Genomic DNA, 16,145 nt, shown 5'->3' with positions numbered 1-16,145 from the left:
TTGCAGCATGATTCACAATTCAAAGACATGGAATTAACCTAAATATCCATCAATGGCAGATTAAATAAAGGAAATGTGGCACATATACACTATGGAATACTATGCAGCCATAAAAAGGGATGAGATCATATCCTCTGTGGGAACATGGACAGAGATGGAGGCCATTATCCTTAGCAAACTAACACAGGAACAGAGAATCAAATACTGCATGCTTTGCTAAGTGGGAGCTAAATGATGAGAACACATGGATACAAAGAGGGGACCAACAGATACTGGAGCCTACTGGAGGGTGGAGGTTGGGAGGAGGGAGAGGATCAGAAAAAATAAGTATTGGATACTAGGCTGGGAGATAAGCCCCTGTGACATGAATTTGCCTATATAACAAACCTGCACATGTACTCCTGAATTTCAAATAAAAGTTAAAACAAAACAAATGCAATACAGAAATAAATATAAAGATTAGTATTCAAGTAACAACATAAAGAATTCAAAGATGAGGTATATTAGGGCAACTTTAAATCTAATTAGAGACAATATTTAAATAGGCAAAAACTTCAAACTTCTGCAAAGTTAAATGTAATAAAATATAAAAAGCAAATAATTGTTGGACATAACTGATCAGTTTGCTTTCTTAAATATAATAAAAATGAATACATGGGAAAAACATCTATTGTCTACCAATATCAAAATCTCCTTTTGGCTTTTGGGGCATCTACTCACCTTCTCTACTAATCTATGTGGTCTTAGAAGCATTAAATGTAAACTCCAGAATAAAGTGCTTCATCATCTCATTTTGTTGGTATGGAGAGTGGTTCAGGGACAGGCATGTGGTTTAAGCTGATCTAGTCACAGTGAACTCAGGACTTTAAAAAGGAGATACTAGAAAAGGTTTTTTTGCAAGCTGCACATACACCTCAGAGAATGTATGACTGAAGCATGAAGTCAACATAGAGAACCAACCCAATTTAAGGAGAAAAGAAAAGCTGAGTTCCATTGTCACAATTTCAGTTCTGAATCTAGTCTTACTGGGTGCTAACATTATCTCTGAACTTCACAGTCACATGAGTCAATAAATTTTCTTTTTCTTTAGGCTAGTTTGAGCTAGGATTTCTGTCATTTGCAACAGAAGTCAATACTCAGATTCCCCTTATTAATGTACAAACTTAGGGATTATAGTAAGTAGAAACCTCCTCCCTGAAATACCCATATTTGCATATTTGTTCTCACTAATTCACTCTCCTTCCAACACTAGAGTGAGTTTTTTATAAGTTACAAATATGGACATGAGTATAAGCCTCATCTACTGCACAAGCATCCACATATTTTCACTTAGCATCTTTCAACTGCTTCCCACTGCCCTTAGGATAACTTGCAAAATCTTTCATGGGGCTGACAAGACCCCCACGGCATAGCATCTGCCTAAATGTCCTGCCTCAGCATGGCATCCCTTCTTCTTGGTCTTTACACTCATTGAGAGAGAGAGTAACACTAGGGTTAAGAATTGAGTTCTGAAAGCACACTACATGAAATGGAATTCTGGCTTTACCTACTTATTATGTGCTGACTTGGGCAAGTTATTTAACTTAGTAACTGGTACCTACTGCACAGGGTTGCTGTGAGGATTAAAGGAGAGAACCATATAAAGGAGAGGCTACATAAAACAAAGTCTGGGAGTCAGTAAGCACTAAATAAATATAAATTATTATAGTTGCTATCATACTCCATTTTTTTCTGGTGATATGGTTTGGCTGTGTCCCTGCCCAAATCTCATCTTTAATTGTAACTATCACAATTCCCACATGTTGAGGGAGGAACACAGTGGGAGGGGACTGAATTATGGGGGAGTATAGAATTGAATTATGGGGCGGGTCTTTCCTGCACTGTTCTTGTGATAGTGAATGAATCTCATGAGATCTGATGGTTTTTAACAAATGGGAGTTTCCCTGCACAAGCTCTCTTTTTGCCTGCTGCCATCCATGTAAGATTGACTTGTTCCTCCTTGTCTTCCACCATGATTGTGAGGCCTCTCCAGCCACATGGAACTATGAGTCCAATTAAACCTCTTTCTTTTATAAATTGCCCAGTCTTGGGTATATCTTTATCAGCAGCATAAAATCAACTAATACAGCTGGTATTCCTACAATTCCTAGAAATTTCTCATGCCTCAGGGCTTTTGCATAAGCTTTCCTAAATTAATTATTTTGATAAACCTTGTTAATTACTTACCACCCTTTGTAATATGCATCAGACTTGTATTTACTTATTATGTGTCCTCTCCATAGCAGTAGGGGCCATGTCTGACTGACTTATCACTGAAACCACAGTGCATAACAGTGCTTTGGTACCTAATAGCCATTCAATATTTATTAAATAAATGAATGAATGAGTCAATTACATAAAAACTTAATATATACTTACTAGCAATGAAGAAGAAATAAAATCTCTTTAACATCTCAGAATGAAGGTATTTAACTCCTAGAAGGACCCTAAATGCCTTTGCTTTGACTTTGTATTGCACCAGTGTAGATGCTAGGCCCTATGTGCCTCTGAGCAGGAAAAAGGCAATACCTCTCAGCATGGAAGCAGCCCCAGAACATGGAAAGAGAAGCAAACAAAACTTCTGTGTGAACTAGGAAAAGAATCCCTTTCTTCCAGGTAGACAGACCTCTAAGAGAATTTAAGTTTTTCTATACTTCTTCTACTATAAACAGTGCTGAATTTTTGTCAAGAATCCATAATTATCTGCTTATGTTAAATACACAAAAAATGAAACAACAACCCCATCTTTAAGACTTTCATATGTGCTGATAAATCCCTTTCCAAAAAAATTATACAACTTTATATTCCCATCAGCAGTTTCTGAGTGCTTATTTCTTTATCCTTATTAACACTGCATGGTCTCAATTTTTTGTCATTGTTAATTTTATGGTAATGGAATGATATATCATTGATTTCATTTCCAGTTCTTAAATTACACAAAACAAATTGTTTTTTCATGTTCATCTTTAGCTTGTAAAAAGATAATCAGGGTGTCTGTATTTTTCTTACTGTTTTGTAAATACTCTTAAAGTGGTAAAGACATAAATTCTTCGTTGGTCAATCTGTCAGTCTCTTACTCCATCTCTCCCAGTTTTTCCTCTTTTTAAATTTGCTTATGGTATGTTTTGATATAAAGAAGTTTAGCTTTAACTGTATAGATAGTCTATGTTTCAGTTCATAACTTTGATATCAAGTTCAAAAAGCCTTCTTTGTCCTTAGGTTTGTCACTTTTGTGTTCATATTTTATTTATATTCATATGCATGATTTTCATATTATATTCCAATCCTTAATCCACCTGGAATTTGTTGATATGAGGTTGAAGAAGAACTCTGACTTCCCTCTTTTCTCCTCTTTCATTTATATCTAGTCTTAAAAGAGCAATGTCATACACTGTTATTCAGATTAAGCCTATTGATTCTAGCTACCATCGTCAGTTTCTGTTGAAATTGTAGAAAAAGATACGGTATAGAGAATAATAAGCTTTTTTTTTTTTTGAAAAGGGCAGAGAACTCTCTTTTCTTATTTTCCTATGTGGTGATATTCTGTTTTGCTTCTCCCCACAAAAGCACCTTGGTTTAATGTTTTCGACAGTAAATTTTTACCTGGTGGAACACAACCAGTTAGAGTGTCATGAAAAATTCAACACCAATTAAAGTTTTAAAATTATTTACTCTAGATATGTTACCTTCACTGAGACTTGCCTACCTATACAATGTCACCAGAATAAGTTATTATTATTAATATCTATAACATAGGCAACAGATCTAAAGAATTCTTGCCTCTTGATTGGCTGTATTCAGCTTGTCTTCCAGTACTTCCTTTAGGTGTTCTAGCTCTTGCTGAAGCTGATTTTTATCCTCTTCCAGGTTTAGTTTCTCCTTGTTATATTGTTCTTCCAATTCCTTAGAAAAATAATTTTTAAAAAAATTAACAAAATTGCAAATATTATATACTTTGAAGACTCCAAGAAAAAGACTATTCTGTTTTGTATTTTGAAGCTTTGCTCTTCGAATTGGCTTTACTCTTAATTGATAAAATCAGTTAACAGTGACACCATAGTGGCTTAGATTCTACCATTCTGACTAATTTATGATGTGGTTATAATTTTTTTTTCTTTTTTTTTTTTTGAGATGGAGTTTCGCTCTTGTTACCCAGGCTGGAGTGCAATGGCGCGATCTCAGCTCACTGCAACCTCCGCCTCCTGGGTTCAAGCAATTCTCCTGCCTCAGCCTCCTGAGTAGCTGGGATTACAGGCACGCACCACCATGCCCAGCTAATTTTTTGTATTAGTAGAGACGGGGTTTCACCATGTTGACCAGGATGGTCTCGATCTCTTGACCTCGTGATCCACCCGCCTCGGCCTCCCAAAGTGCTGGGATTACAGGCTTGAGCCACCGCGCCCGGCCGGTTATAATTTTTTTAAATGGTGAGAACATGTAACCAGACTAGATCAATTCGAAGTCAAAAAACAGAAAAGTATGAGATAAAAAAATTCTAATTACCTCTTGAATTAAAAATTCTTTTTCTCCCCTCAAATTCTTTTATATTTACATCAAAAATGAAATCCAGTAACACTTCTACAACTTAGCGGTCTAGCACTGGAACATAGTCAAGAATGAGCAAGTGTAAAATGAAGGCGAATTAAAGAGCAAAACTGGTAAAACTGGTAATTACTGAAGACCACTTACTATTTGCCAGGCATGCTACTTAACACTTGGGTAAAAAAGGCAATAAGACATTAAGCCTGGCCTTAATAAGCTCACAGTATCAAGCAATTAAAGAATATTAAGTAAATTAGACAGGAACAGGGAGAACAGGAGTATATGGAAGGGGAACTAACAACGTCTAGCTTGGCAGGGAAACCTTTAGAGAGACAGCAATTCCTAAGCACTGTTTGAAGGAGTACACCAGTAACAAAAGGTGATGTAGCAAGAGGGGAACATCACATTCTAAGCACGGGAAAAACCATATGCTAACCACCACGAAGGCACAAAAGAGCACAGTATGTTACAAGCAGTTCACTATTTCTATAGGGTAAAATGAGAATAATAATAAATAGGGTTCTATGTCAGAGGTCCCCAAAACAAACAAGTTTGATGATTTACACTTACAGGACTCAGAGTACAGTCATACTCACGGCTGTGATTACGGCACAGGACTCAAAGCACACACCACAAAGGAAGAAGGCACAAGAGGCGAAGTCTGCTAGAAACCAGATACAGGTACAAAGCTTCCAAGAGCCCTCTCACACAGGACACGCTTAATACCTCCAGACACCAGTGACAACTTGTGTGAAATGCCATCCTCATACAACACAGGCTGAATACCTCCAGCAACCTGTGACAACTTGTGTGAAATGCTGTCTACCAGGAAAGCTCATGAGAGACTTGGTGACCAAGTTTTTTGTCAGGGACTGATAATACAGGTAGTGTTTTCCTGTCACATGTCAAAATCCAGATTCCCAGAAGGAAAGCAGGTGTTCAGGATAAACCACATTGTTTGGGTAAACAGCTTAGGCCAGTGAGTCATTCTTATTAGGGAATAGAGGAATCCCTCCCAAAATCCAAGTTCCCAGATGCAAGCCAAGGGCCAACTTGCCTTTCTAAGGATGGCAGCCTCAAGCCTCCTATGTTAACAGTTTTCTGCATGGGTTCTCTGTATATTTACTCTCAGTTGCGGTGGGTCAACTAGAGTTATGGACAATACAATCCTTTTTGATAACTGAATAATAAGAAAAGAGAAGATGACTTCCGCTAAATATTCCTTAAGAGAGAATCTGACACTGGAAGACTATTTTGGTTTCAGCTTAGGTTCAGACATGAGGTAGACAGGTAAGAGAGGAAGGAAGAGCAAGTGATACACAAGTGACTCTGATAAAAGAGAAGGGTAGAAATAAGGCTGCAACAAGGTGGTGAATATGTTCGCATATAGGAAATTTCATGTCATCTGTCTCATGGCAACCATGTTTTAAAGAAAGACTTTAAGAAGTTTAAGTAGCTTAAGGCAGGTGCTAGAAAATTAAAATTTAATAAGGTTAAGGGATAATGAGTAGTAAAGTAAGGAGGTAAAAATGACATAGACGAAAGATGCCTTGATTCTAGCACTTAGAACTTAATAGAGAGGAATAAAGGCTAAAGGCAGACCATACGTAATTTAAATATTTCAATAAGAAAGAAGGTAGCTAAGAGATGAAAATGAATGTAGAAATGAAAAATAATACCAAAAGACAGCTAGGAAAGAGAGTGCAGAAGAAGCAGTTATCACGAAACACTTCTCTATAAAACTCTGAACAGGTGATACAGGCACCCAGAATTGCTAAGCATGCACACACCTCACATAACTAATGCTGTGCAAACTGGTCCTGGAATAGTGAGCTGGCACAGAGAAAATGACGGTCAGAGTCTTGAGAAATAACATATCATTAATTGTTGTCGTCTCTGGCTATATAAACATATAGTAGTAAGTTTAGAAAGAAATAACATTTTAACAGAAAGTTTTATTTGAATTTTAAATTAAGTTTAGGTCTTAGATATTTTTCCCAACTAGTCATGTCACAAAAGGAAAGTATACTGAGGCAGATCTCAATTCATATCCTATCTCTTCTTAATAGCGTTGTGGCTCTGAGGAAATCACTGAGGTTTATTAAACCTGTTTTACCATCTAGATAATAAAAATGACTTTAATCTCCCCGTCATAAGTATTAAGGTATATATAAGAAAGTTCTTTGTAAACTGTTAAGTATCATTAGTGAAATATACAACAACTGTCATTAATAAATGCCTACATAATGATATTTAAATACCTGGGGTTTGACAGATCTGGAACTGAGTTCAAGGCCTGAATGAGTCTTACTATTTGCATGTGCTTGAGCACATCCCCTCTTCAGTAAAATGGGTACAGAAATCAAACCAATAACATGTCATAAGAATTAAATTTTTTAAAAGATGTAAAACATTACTGTAGTATGTGGTACATAGTAAGAAGTACTAATAACTAACTTTTATCATCACGTGCTAGCACATGACTGGGTACTCCATACTTTATCTGACTTAATCCTCACAGGAACATTTTAAGATGGATCATATTTTCCGTCACATCAGGAGTCTGAGGCATCGCTTTTGGGGATCAAAATAACACAGCTAATAAGCAAAGAGCTCAGTGTAAGGCCAAGGTCTGTCAAATACTTTGCTTTTTCTACTATGCAATTCTGTCTGTCATATATTACTATTGGCAAGGTGAATACTTAATTGAGGAAGATACAAACAAAACAAACCATAAATCATTTTTCCAAAGAATAAAACTATCTACGAGAGAATATGTGCTTTCAACTAGTTGAGACTTCCTGAAGAGCACACCTATTTGGTTGTCTCATGAAGAGACAGCTCAAGAACAAACACAGTGTTTCTATTACAGCTTATGTGAAGTAGCAATGTCTCATATCAATTCAATAAGGTATGTCCCATATCAAGAAATATCAGGTTATGTTGCTCTTTGAATCATGACTTCAAGAATGATTACAAGACAGCGGCCATCAAAATGAAGCAAATTGGCTAGGCACAGTAGCTCACGTCTGTAGTCCTAGCACTTTGGGAGGCTAAGGCAGGTAGATCACAAGGTCAGGAGTGCGAGACCAGCCTGGCCAACATGGTGAAACCCTGTCTGTACTAAAAATACAAAAATTAGCCAGGTGTGGTGGCACGCACCTGTAGTCCCAGCTACTCAGGAGGCTGAGGCAGAAGACTTGTTTGAACCCAGGAGGTGGAGGTTGCAATGAGCCAAGATCGTGCCATTGCACTCCAGCCTGGGAGACAGAGCAAGACTCTGCATCAAATAAAAACAAAAAAGAAGTAAACCATTGTTCTACAATATAGGTCACACCAGACTATTGCAGAAATCTCAACAATTTAGAATGCAATAAAAAATTAAATTTTTACTCACCATTTGCAGTTTTTTCTTATCCCTAATTGCATTACTGTGGACAGCTTCAATTGCCATATGATGCTTCCAAGCTAATTCTTCCAAAGTCTTAGAATGGGCCTCGTTTAATTGCATCACCTCCTCTTCCAATCTATTTTGCAAGTTTTTAAGTTCCCTTTCATAATATTCTTGTTGAGTTTTCTTTGCTTCGTTTACTTTCTAAAATGAAAACAAAGATCAATAACTGGTACCTGCTTTTTTCATTACTATTAAGGTAATTTGAATACCCTATAAATATGGAAGCTTGAATAAACTGAGTGCTATAGGACCTAGACTATGAAACATGAGAATAAGTAATTAGTGTTCTCAGAAGGTGACAGGGTACTCCATACAAAATCAAAAATTGTAAAGCAAGAGATAAAACAGACTATTATCAAATTAGAACCAAATGTGAGTTAATATACCTGCAAGGTTAAGGGCTTCCTTTTATGTCAAAATAGTACACAAAATGGCTTACCAGTTAACCCACCCAAAGTATATCACTGAATATAATTTCGAATGCCAATTACACACCTTTTGGCATTCCCAGTTCTAATAATGAAAAAAAAAAATCAAAGGACTGTGGCAATATAATTTTATAAGTTCTATGAAAAAGGGATGTTGACACAGGCTTGAATTTTCTGTCCCTACCACATCTCATGTTGAAATGTGTCCTCTGAAGTTGGAGGTGTGACTAGCGGGAGGTGTCGGGACCATGGAGAAAGACCCCATATGAATAGCTTGGTGCTGTCCTTGCAATAACGAGTGAGCTCTCACTCTATGAGTTCACGTGAAATTTGGTTATTTAGAAGAGCCTGGCACCTCCTTCCTTGCTCTCACTCCCTCTCATCTTGTGACATGCTGCCTCCCCTTCTCCTTCCAACATGATTGTAAGCTTCCTGAGGCCTCACGAGAAGTAGATGCCAGTACTACATTTGATGTACAGCCTGAAGAACTGCAAGCCAAATACTTTTCTTTCTAAATTACCCTGTCTCAGGTATTCCCTTACAGCAATGCAAAATGAACTAATGCAGATGTATATCCTGTGTTATGAGATTATATTAGAAGGATGCTTAACTTGGATGGGGTGGGAAAGTGTGTGTGTGTATGTCAAAGACAGAGAGAAAGAGACAGAGAGATATCAGGGAAGGCTTTTCAGAAGAGAAAACATCTGAACTGATAATGACATTCTCTCATTTAATTATCACAACAAGTCCATAAAGAAATTAATGATAAGAAAATGTCAAGCCTAGGTCTGATGTCAAAAGCCTACATTCATAACTGTTTCTATTGTTATCTAGCATTGGAAAGATGACAAGTAGCTAAACAGATGGCAAAGTTTAGGGAGACAGAAAGTCCATGCAGCTCAGCAGTCTGGAGAGAATATAGGATACAAGGGGAGAAAATGGTGACAGATGGGGCTCAGAAGTAGGCAGGAGTAAAATAATGAGAAGGGGGCTTTTACACTAAGAACTTTGAATTTTCTTCTGAAGGGACTGAGAAATTACTGAAGTTTAAGTAATTGATATACTTTTAAAAACAATCATCTTGGAAGCAGACTGGTGAGCCAACTGAAAGCAGAGATTGCTGTTAGGCGGTTGTGACTATAATCCAGTCAAGCAATGACATGGGCCTACACCTCAGATCTATAAATGGGTATAAGCAGGGAAGGATGGAATAAAAATTTATTAAGGGAGCAGAACCAACAGGACTCTGTAACAGATAAACGGGTTGAGAAAAAAGTAATCAAGAATGACTTTCAGATTTTTGATTTAGCAACTAGATAGACTGTGATGCTACTGGTTGAAATAAGGAGTAAAAGAAATTTAGTACTTTTGAGAGGAGAAAGTTCTGGGCATGTTAACTTGATATGTTTGTGAAAAACACAAATGGAGATATCAGTGGAAAGTTTTATGTATATAAAAGGACTTAAATTTAGGGAAAATGTCTGGCCTGACCTAAAGATTTAGAAGCTGTCCCTGAATAAGTGACAGTTGATGTTACTAGAATGAATGAGTGCATAGAATGAGATGAAAATGCTGGAAACATTAATGGTAAGGGAACAGATGGAGGAGAGTAGTTCACAAAGAAGACCACAAGGCCAAGGAGGTAGGAGAAAAATGTGAAGAATGTGAAATACCAAGAGAAGAGAGATTCTAAGTCAGTGGGTAGTAAGTACCACAGTAAATTATGATCCACCAAGTCCAGCAATCAGGATGTCACTGAGGGCTGAGGCAAGAGTAAATTCTGTGGACTGATGGTCAGAGAAGACTGCACCAGGTTAAGGAATGAATGGAAGTAAGTAAGGAGCAAGGAGAATAGACATTTTCAAAATACTTAAGACACTGAGGGAAGGAGAAAGTAAAGGATGTCTAAAACTCCCACTTGGTATTGTGGGTATCTGAAAAACTGGAATACATATTCAGCAATTACTCTATAAATGATGTCTCACTTGTTAAACTAGAAATTCACTATGTCGGTATTCAAATTTTCAGAGCTTGAAGTTTGTCATCTTTTCAGTTCTACAGAAATTTTCTATGTGTATATGCAATAATATATTTCATTAATGGACAAAATATGATTATAAATATACACTCCATTGAAGTAAGAGTTTATTCAATTTATGGCTTGAAATAGGCTGAAATGTCTTAAGGGGTTTTTTTATATTATATAGATTGTTAGCCACATATTTTGAACAAACATACAATATGGGATAGTCTAGCTGTACACCCATTTCCTCAAAATTAGAACTCAAAATAACTACTAAAGTAGAAAATGTATTGTTACTGTGGAGTAGCAAGAAATACTCCAAATACTTCAAATCTGAAAAAGACGAAAACTGAACTCTTTTTGGTAGAATGGAGTATCCATTACTTTTTACCTTCTCCAGTTCTACAATCTGTTGCTTCTGCTCTTCATCCAGACTTTGGGTTTTGCTTTGCAAAAAAGCTCTTTCCTCTTCAAGTTGAGATAATCTCTCATTGGCTCTCGATTTTTCTGATTCTAAATCTTTAATTGTAACTTCTTGGGTCATTTGAGTTGCTTGAAGCATTCCAATATGACCTATCCCCCAAAAAGAAAATCCCTTCAATTTAAAAATCAGTTGTACTATGAGATAAACAGTTTATATTTAATAACACAACTGTACTTTATACTTAAGTAAAATAAATGATTCGCATGTACAAATTTTCCTTTGTGTTTTTCACTACATAAAATGAAATATTTACACGAAAATACTTCTTACCCCACTAGAATAATTTAAATTAAAAAGTCATTTTCACATGATTAATGTTGCTTACTGCACCTTATACCATTTTGCTGTTTCTTTTTTTTTTTTTTTTTTTTTAGATGGAGTCTCACTCACTCTGTTACCCAGGCTGGAGCGCAGTGGCATAATCTCAGCTCACTGCAACCTCCATCTCTTGGTTCAAGCAATTCTCATGCCTCAGCCTCCCGAGTAGCTGAGATTATAGGCATGTGCTACTGCTTCTGACTAATTTTGTATTTTTAGTAGAGATGGGGTTTCACCAATGTGGCCAGGCTGGTCTCAAACTCCTGACCTCAAGTGATCCGCCTGCCTCGGCCTCCCAAAATGCTGGGATTATAGGCATGAGCCACCGTGCCTGGCCTTGCTTTTTTTTTTTTTTTTTTTTTTTTAAGATTGCAAGCTAAACAGGTTGACGTAGGAGCAACTGCTCGGGGGTTCATAGGAAAGTTTCCTGGGAATAAAATAAGGAGGGAGAGGATGCACTGACTCACACTGTGGCACCAAAATGAGTGATCTGTTCTCTTCTAATCTCTTTATTTTCAAATTCTAACATAAAAAGGAAGAAATTTGTATGTAGTAAACAAAGATGGCAGATAGCAGTTTGGTTGAAGCTGAATTTGTTTCAGACAAGAGGCTAGATAAAGACCTAAAGTGGAGCCTGTAGTCCTAGCTACTTGGGAGGCTGAGGTGGGAGGACTGTTTGAGCTCAGGAGTTCAAGGTTTCAGTGAGCCATTACTGCACCTGTAAACAGACACTACACTATGGCCAGCAACATAGCGAGACCTTGTCTCCAAATAAAAACAACCAACCAACAACTAAGGTGGTGTAAGACACAGATAAGGAGAGCAAAGTTATGAAAGAATCTTTAAAATGACAGCAAAAAGTGGGGAAGGTGGAGAAAAATGAGGAGAGAGACAGAAAGATGAAAAGTGAAGGAAAAGGTCTCATAGAAACAATAGTTTAAGGCAGAGGATCTCAAAGTACCTAGGACCACCATCACCAGCATCACCTGGGAACTCTGGTTAGAAATGTGACCCACCCCAGGCCTACTGAATTAGAAACTCTAAGGGGAGGGCCCAGCATCTGTAGTTTCACAAACCCTTCAAGTCATTCCAATGTGCACTAAAGGTTATTAAAAACAGCTACTTTAGAAGAAGGAAAATCTGGGATTCACTGATAGGCCAATCATAATCAAATGAGATCTCCCAAAAAATCAGCTCAAACAGCCTTGCTGGGCACACTAAACACTTAAGACAAAATATAACTTCAGAACTGACACAAGTCACCCACCTCCTTCAGTAAGGGCTGTGAAACAGCATAGCAGCCACCTGAGAAATGGGCAAAGCTTTAGTTTGCAAAAATGAACCTTGATAACAAGCCCTAAGAAGTGAAATGCTATAATTTACATACAGTTCAACTAATTTAAACACTTTAAAATGTATATTTTCTCAGTGAGACTTCACCTCTAAAAAAGTTAGCCCATGGCATACCTAGAGTCCCAGCTACTGGGGAGGCTAAGGTGAGAGGATTATTTAAGCCCAGGAGTTTGAGGCTACAGTGAGCTACGATCATGCCACTGCACTCTAGCCTGAGCAACTGAGCAAGATCCCATCTCTAAAAACTAAATAAATGCTGGCATGGTGGTTCATACCTGAAATCCCAGCACTTTGGGAAGCCAAGGTGGGAGGACTGCTACAGCCCAGGAGTTTGAGACAGCAACATGGCACGACCCTGGCTTTACAAAAAATTTTAAAAATTAGCCAACCAATGTGGTAAACACCTCTGATCCTAGCTACTCAGAAAGCTGAAGTGGGAGGATCACTTGAGCCCAGGAGGTCCAGGCTACAGTGAGTAGTGTTCGTGCCACTGTATTCCAGCCTAGGCGATGGAACAATACCTTGTCTCAAAAATAAAATAAAATGTATGTTTTTAAAGGATAACACCTTTTGAAAAAGAGTGCTTCATGGCTTCATTTTATTTTCTTCTTCTTGTTTTTTTTGGAGACAGTCTCGCTCTGTTGCCCAGGCAAAGGGCACTGGCACGATCTCAGCTCACTGCAACCTCTGCCACCGGGTTCAAGTTGTTCTCATGCCTCAGTCTCCTGAGTAGCTGGGATTACAGAGTGTACCACCATGTCCAACTAATTTTCGTTGTTTTTAGTAGAGATGGGGTTTCGCCACATTGGCCAGGCTGGTCTCGAACTTCTAGCCTCAAGAGATTTGCCCACCTTGGCTTCTGAAAGCACTGGGATTACAGGTGTAAGCCACTGCCCCCAGCCGTTTTTCTTTTAGTGACTAATTTATTAGTGGTTTTACCTGCTAACTCTCAAGGTTTCTAAATATATTCCTAAGAATAAAAAAGTTATCTGTATATCCTTAAGTAATTAGTAAGATACTAAGAATCCTTTAATATATTTACAGTCTAAATAGTTTTAAAATATTAGAAGAAAAGACAAATATTATCTTGAATTAACATTTAAGTGTTGGTTTTAGCTAAGCATTACACCAGAAACTGGTCAGACATACTAGCTTTGAGGACAAGATCTGAAGCTTGCTGTTGTAAACGTTCTCTGGCAGCTGCTAGCTCACTTTCCACTTCTTTGTGCTTGCTTAATAGGGCCATTTCTCTCTCCTTGGCATCATCGAGCTGTTTTTGAAGTACCTAAGAAAGATTAAATAGGCTTTGTTAAAATGCAGGAATAATACTGAGTTAAATAATTCATTTAAATTATAAGGGTCAGCTTTCTCTTATTCAGAAGTCATGCTAAACTATATACCAATTTTTAAATCTGTAAGTATTGGTGACACTTATAACTTGATATTTTCATAAGCCACATGACCCAATCACGAAAGGCTATTCTACCCTTTCTGACCTATTCTAATGCTGCACAGACATTAAAAACATAGCCATGAAATTTTCTAAGCTAACAAAACAAAACTTGTGGACTTCTGGTATGTTTCTTCCCCCAGACTTGTACAATACATCTCTTAAATTCAGGTTTAAAAGCAATCAATTTTTTTATCAATGTCTAAAATATCAGCTAGCAGGCAAATCATTATTGGTGAAAAGAAAATAAAAAAACATAATTAAACCTTAAGCCCAACATTAAAATCCTTTTGTAAATAATTAGCAATATTTTCCCCTCAGAAACAGGGTATCGTCTCGCCAAGCTCGCTCTCTCACCCAGGCTGGTTTCTAACACCTGGCCTCAAGCAATCCTCCTGCCTAGGCCTCCCAAAGTGCTGGGATTACAGGTATGTACCACTGTGCCCAGCCAATAATTAGCAAGGTTTTAAGCTTCTCTTTTTGGGCCGTTAATATCTGAAATTCTGAAATAACAACTACGGGGTAACACAAATTACCCCGTCACTGATTTTTCTCACAAAGAAAAAGCAGAAAAAGGTTAAAGAAAAAGTCTAAGTGGTGTGAGGCAGCTGATTCTAAGTGGGCCAGACTGCTCTCCAGCCTACAAAATGAATATATTTAAAAGAAAGAAAAAATTGCTGTGTGAATATAATATTCTTTACTTACCTGAACATTGTTCTCTGCTGTGGCAAGTGCCGTCTGAAGCTTTTGGCATTTGTCAAGAAGACTTCCAGCTTCATCCTGTACCATCTGTAACTCTGTCTTTAATTTTCCTATGGTTTTTCGTAAAATTGCTTCTTGTCCCTGAAATTCTTTTCTAAGATCAGCTTCCTTTTCTTTGCTGGCCTGTAGGCTTTCTGCTGTAAAAAGCTGTGACCTTTTCAAAGTATCAAGCTCACGTTCATAAAAGGACTGAGCTTTATTCAACTTGCCTTCATAATCCTCAATTAGTTTCTTCTGTTCAAGTCTTAGCTCCTCAAGTGTTTTGTTCAAGGCCTCCACCTCCATTCTGTGTAGCTCTTCGGTCTTCTCCTGCCCTTTATTTACTGAGGCACTGTGATCCTGCTGTGACTTCAAAAGCTCTTGTATCTCCCGTCTGTGAGCAATTCGCAAGTCTTCCAATGCCAATCGTTTGTCTTTTTCAAACTGTACTTGAAGTTGTCCAAAGCTCCGTAATTTTTCTTCAAATTTCCTTCTAATCTCTTCGACCTCTCTAGACATGGTCACTATGCGTTGGACATGCTGGGCTTCTGCACAAAGTTGCATGTCCTCAACTCTGTGCTTATAAGCTTCAAATTCTGTCAAAGCCTGCTGCTTCATTTTTATGTGATCTTCTAATGATGCCTCTAAAACTTGAATCTTTCTTCTAAGGTCTAGCTCCTCTGCTACTTTGCTTTTATACTGCAATATTTTTTCTCTTGTTTCTGCAAGAATTTGTTGAATTTCTTCTTCATGGGCATCTTTGAGGGCTTGTATTGCAGATTCATGCTCATCATTTTTAGTGTTTAAAGCATATATTACCTGCATGGTTTTGAGTAAGAAGGGAAAAGAACTGTGAATCCATACTATTTTCTAACTTGAAGTTAATTCTTTCATTTGGATTGATATTTTTCTATGCACATAATATTAGCTACAGCTAATATTAAATACTGAAACTTGATACAATTATTTTTGTATTCACAGATTGATTTGATTAGAAAATTTCTATCTTAGCACAATCTTAAGATTTGTATTTAAAGACTTTTCAGTTAGAATTTTAAAGGATTCAAATTTAAGACTGTTTTTCTACAAATGAAACAGCGAAGAGAAAATGGACAAAGGAAGCACTTGGCCTAAGAGAAAGGAGTTCTCCATACGTCCCAATCTAGCTTACCAGGGACTGTGAAGAGGGGTTCAGGATAAAAAGTCTCATAGTAAGACTCTGCCCTATATTGGTGTCCTAGAGGTATGAGAGGCTTTTTACATGAGGAGAAGACCTAGGCCCTAAGTTTTCCCAAAAGCCTCTTATCTTTTTA

At 37.5% G+C, this 16,145-nt stretch overlaps 1 protein-coding gene and 1 long non-coding RNA gene across 2 annotated transcripts in view; one reads left to right on the top strand and one right to left on the bottom strand.

Moving 5' to 3' along the window:
* The window catches only part of LOC135268335 (uncharacterized), a 105,299-nt gene extending 94,022 nt beyond the window's left edge, over positions 1 to 11,277 (top strand). The window contains exon 3 of the long non-coding RNA XR_010336628.1: positions 5,154 to 11,277. This is a non-coding gene — a long non-coding RNA (uncharacterized LOC135268335). The remainder of the gene's footprint in view (positions 1 to 5,153) is intronic.
* Positions 1 to 16,145, bottom strand: part of FAM184A (family with sequence similarity 184 member A) — a 120,836-nt gene that overhangs the window by 54,451 nt on the left and 50,240 nt on the right. Inside the window, exons 2-6 of the mRNA XM_012450065.3 lie at positions 14,797 to 15,651; positions 13,791 to 13,926; positions 10,878 to 11,059; positions 7,979 to 8,176; positions 3,820 to 3,942 (exon numbers count right to left, since the gene is read on the bottom strand). Of these exons, the coding sequence (XP_012305488.2) occupies positions 3,820 to 3,942; positions 7,979 to 8,176; positions 10,878 to 11,059; positions 13,791 to 13,926; positions 14,797 to 15,651 (1,494 nt within the window). The remainder of the gene's footprint in view (positions 1 to 3,819; positions 3,943 to 7,978; positions 8,177 to 10,877; positions 11,060 to 13,790; positions 13,927 to 14,796; positions 15,652 to 16,145) is intronic.

The sequence above is a fragment of the Aotus nancymaae genome, unplaced genomic scaffold (assembly GCF_030222135.1).
Source record: "Aotus nancymaae isolate 86718 unplaced genomic scaffold, 86718_ANA_hifiasm-v0.15.2.pri h1tg000040l, whole genome shotgun sequence".
NCBI classification, from domain to species: domain Eukaryota; kingdom Metazoa; phylum Chordata; class Mammalia; order Primates; family Aotidae; genus Aotus; species Aotus nancymaae.
The sequence above is the reverse complement of the archived record's forward strand: the minus strand, read 5'-3'. Positions and strand labels throughout refer to the sequence as shown.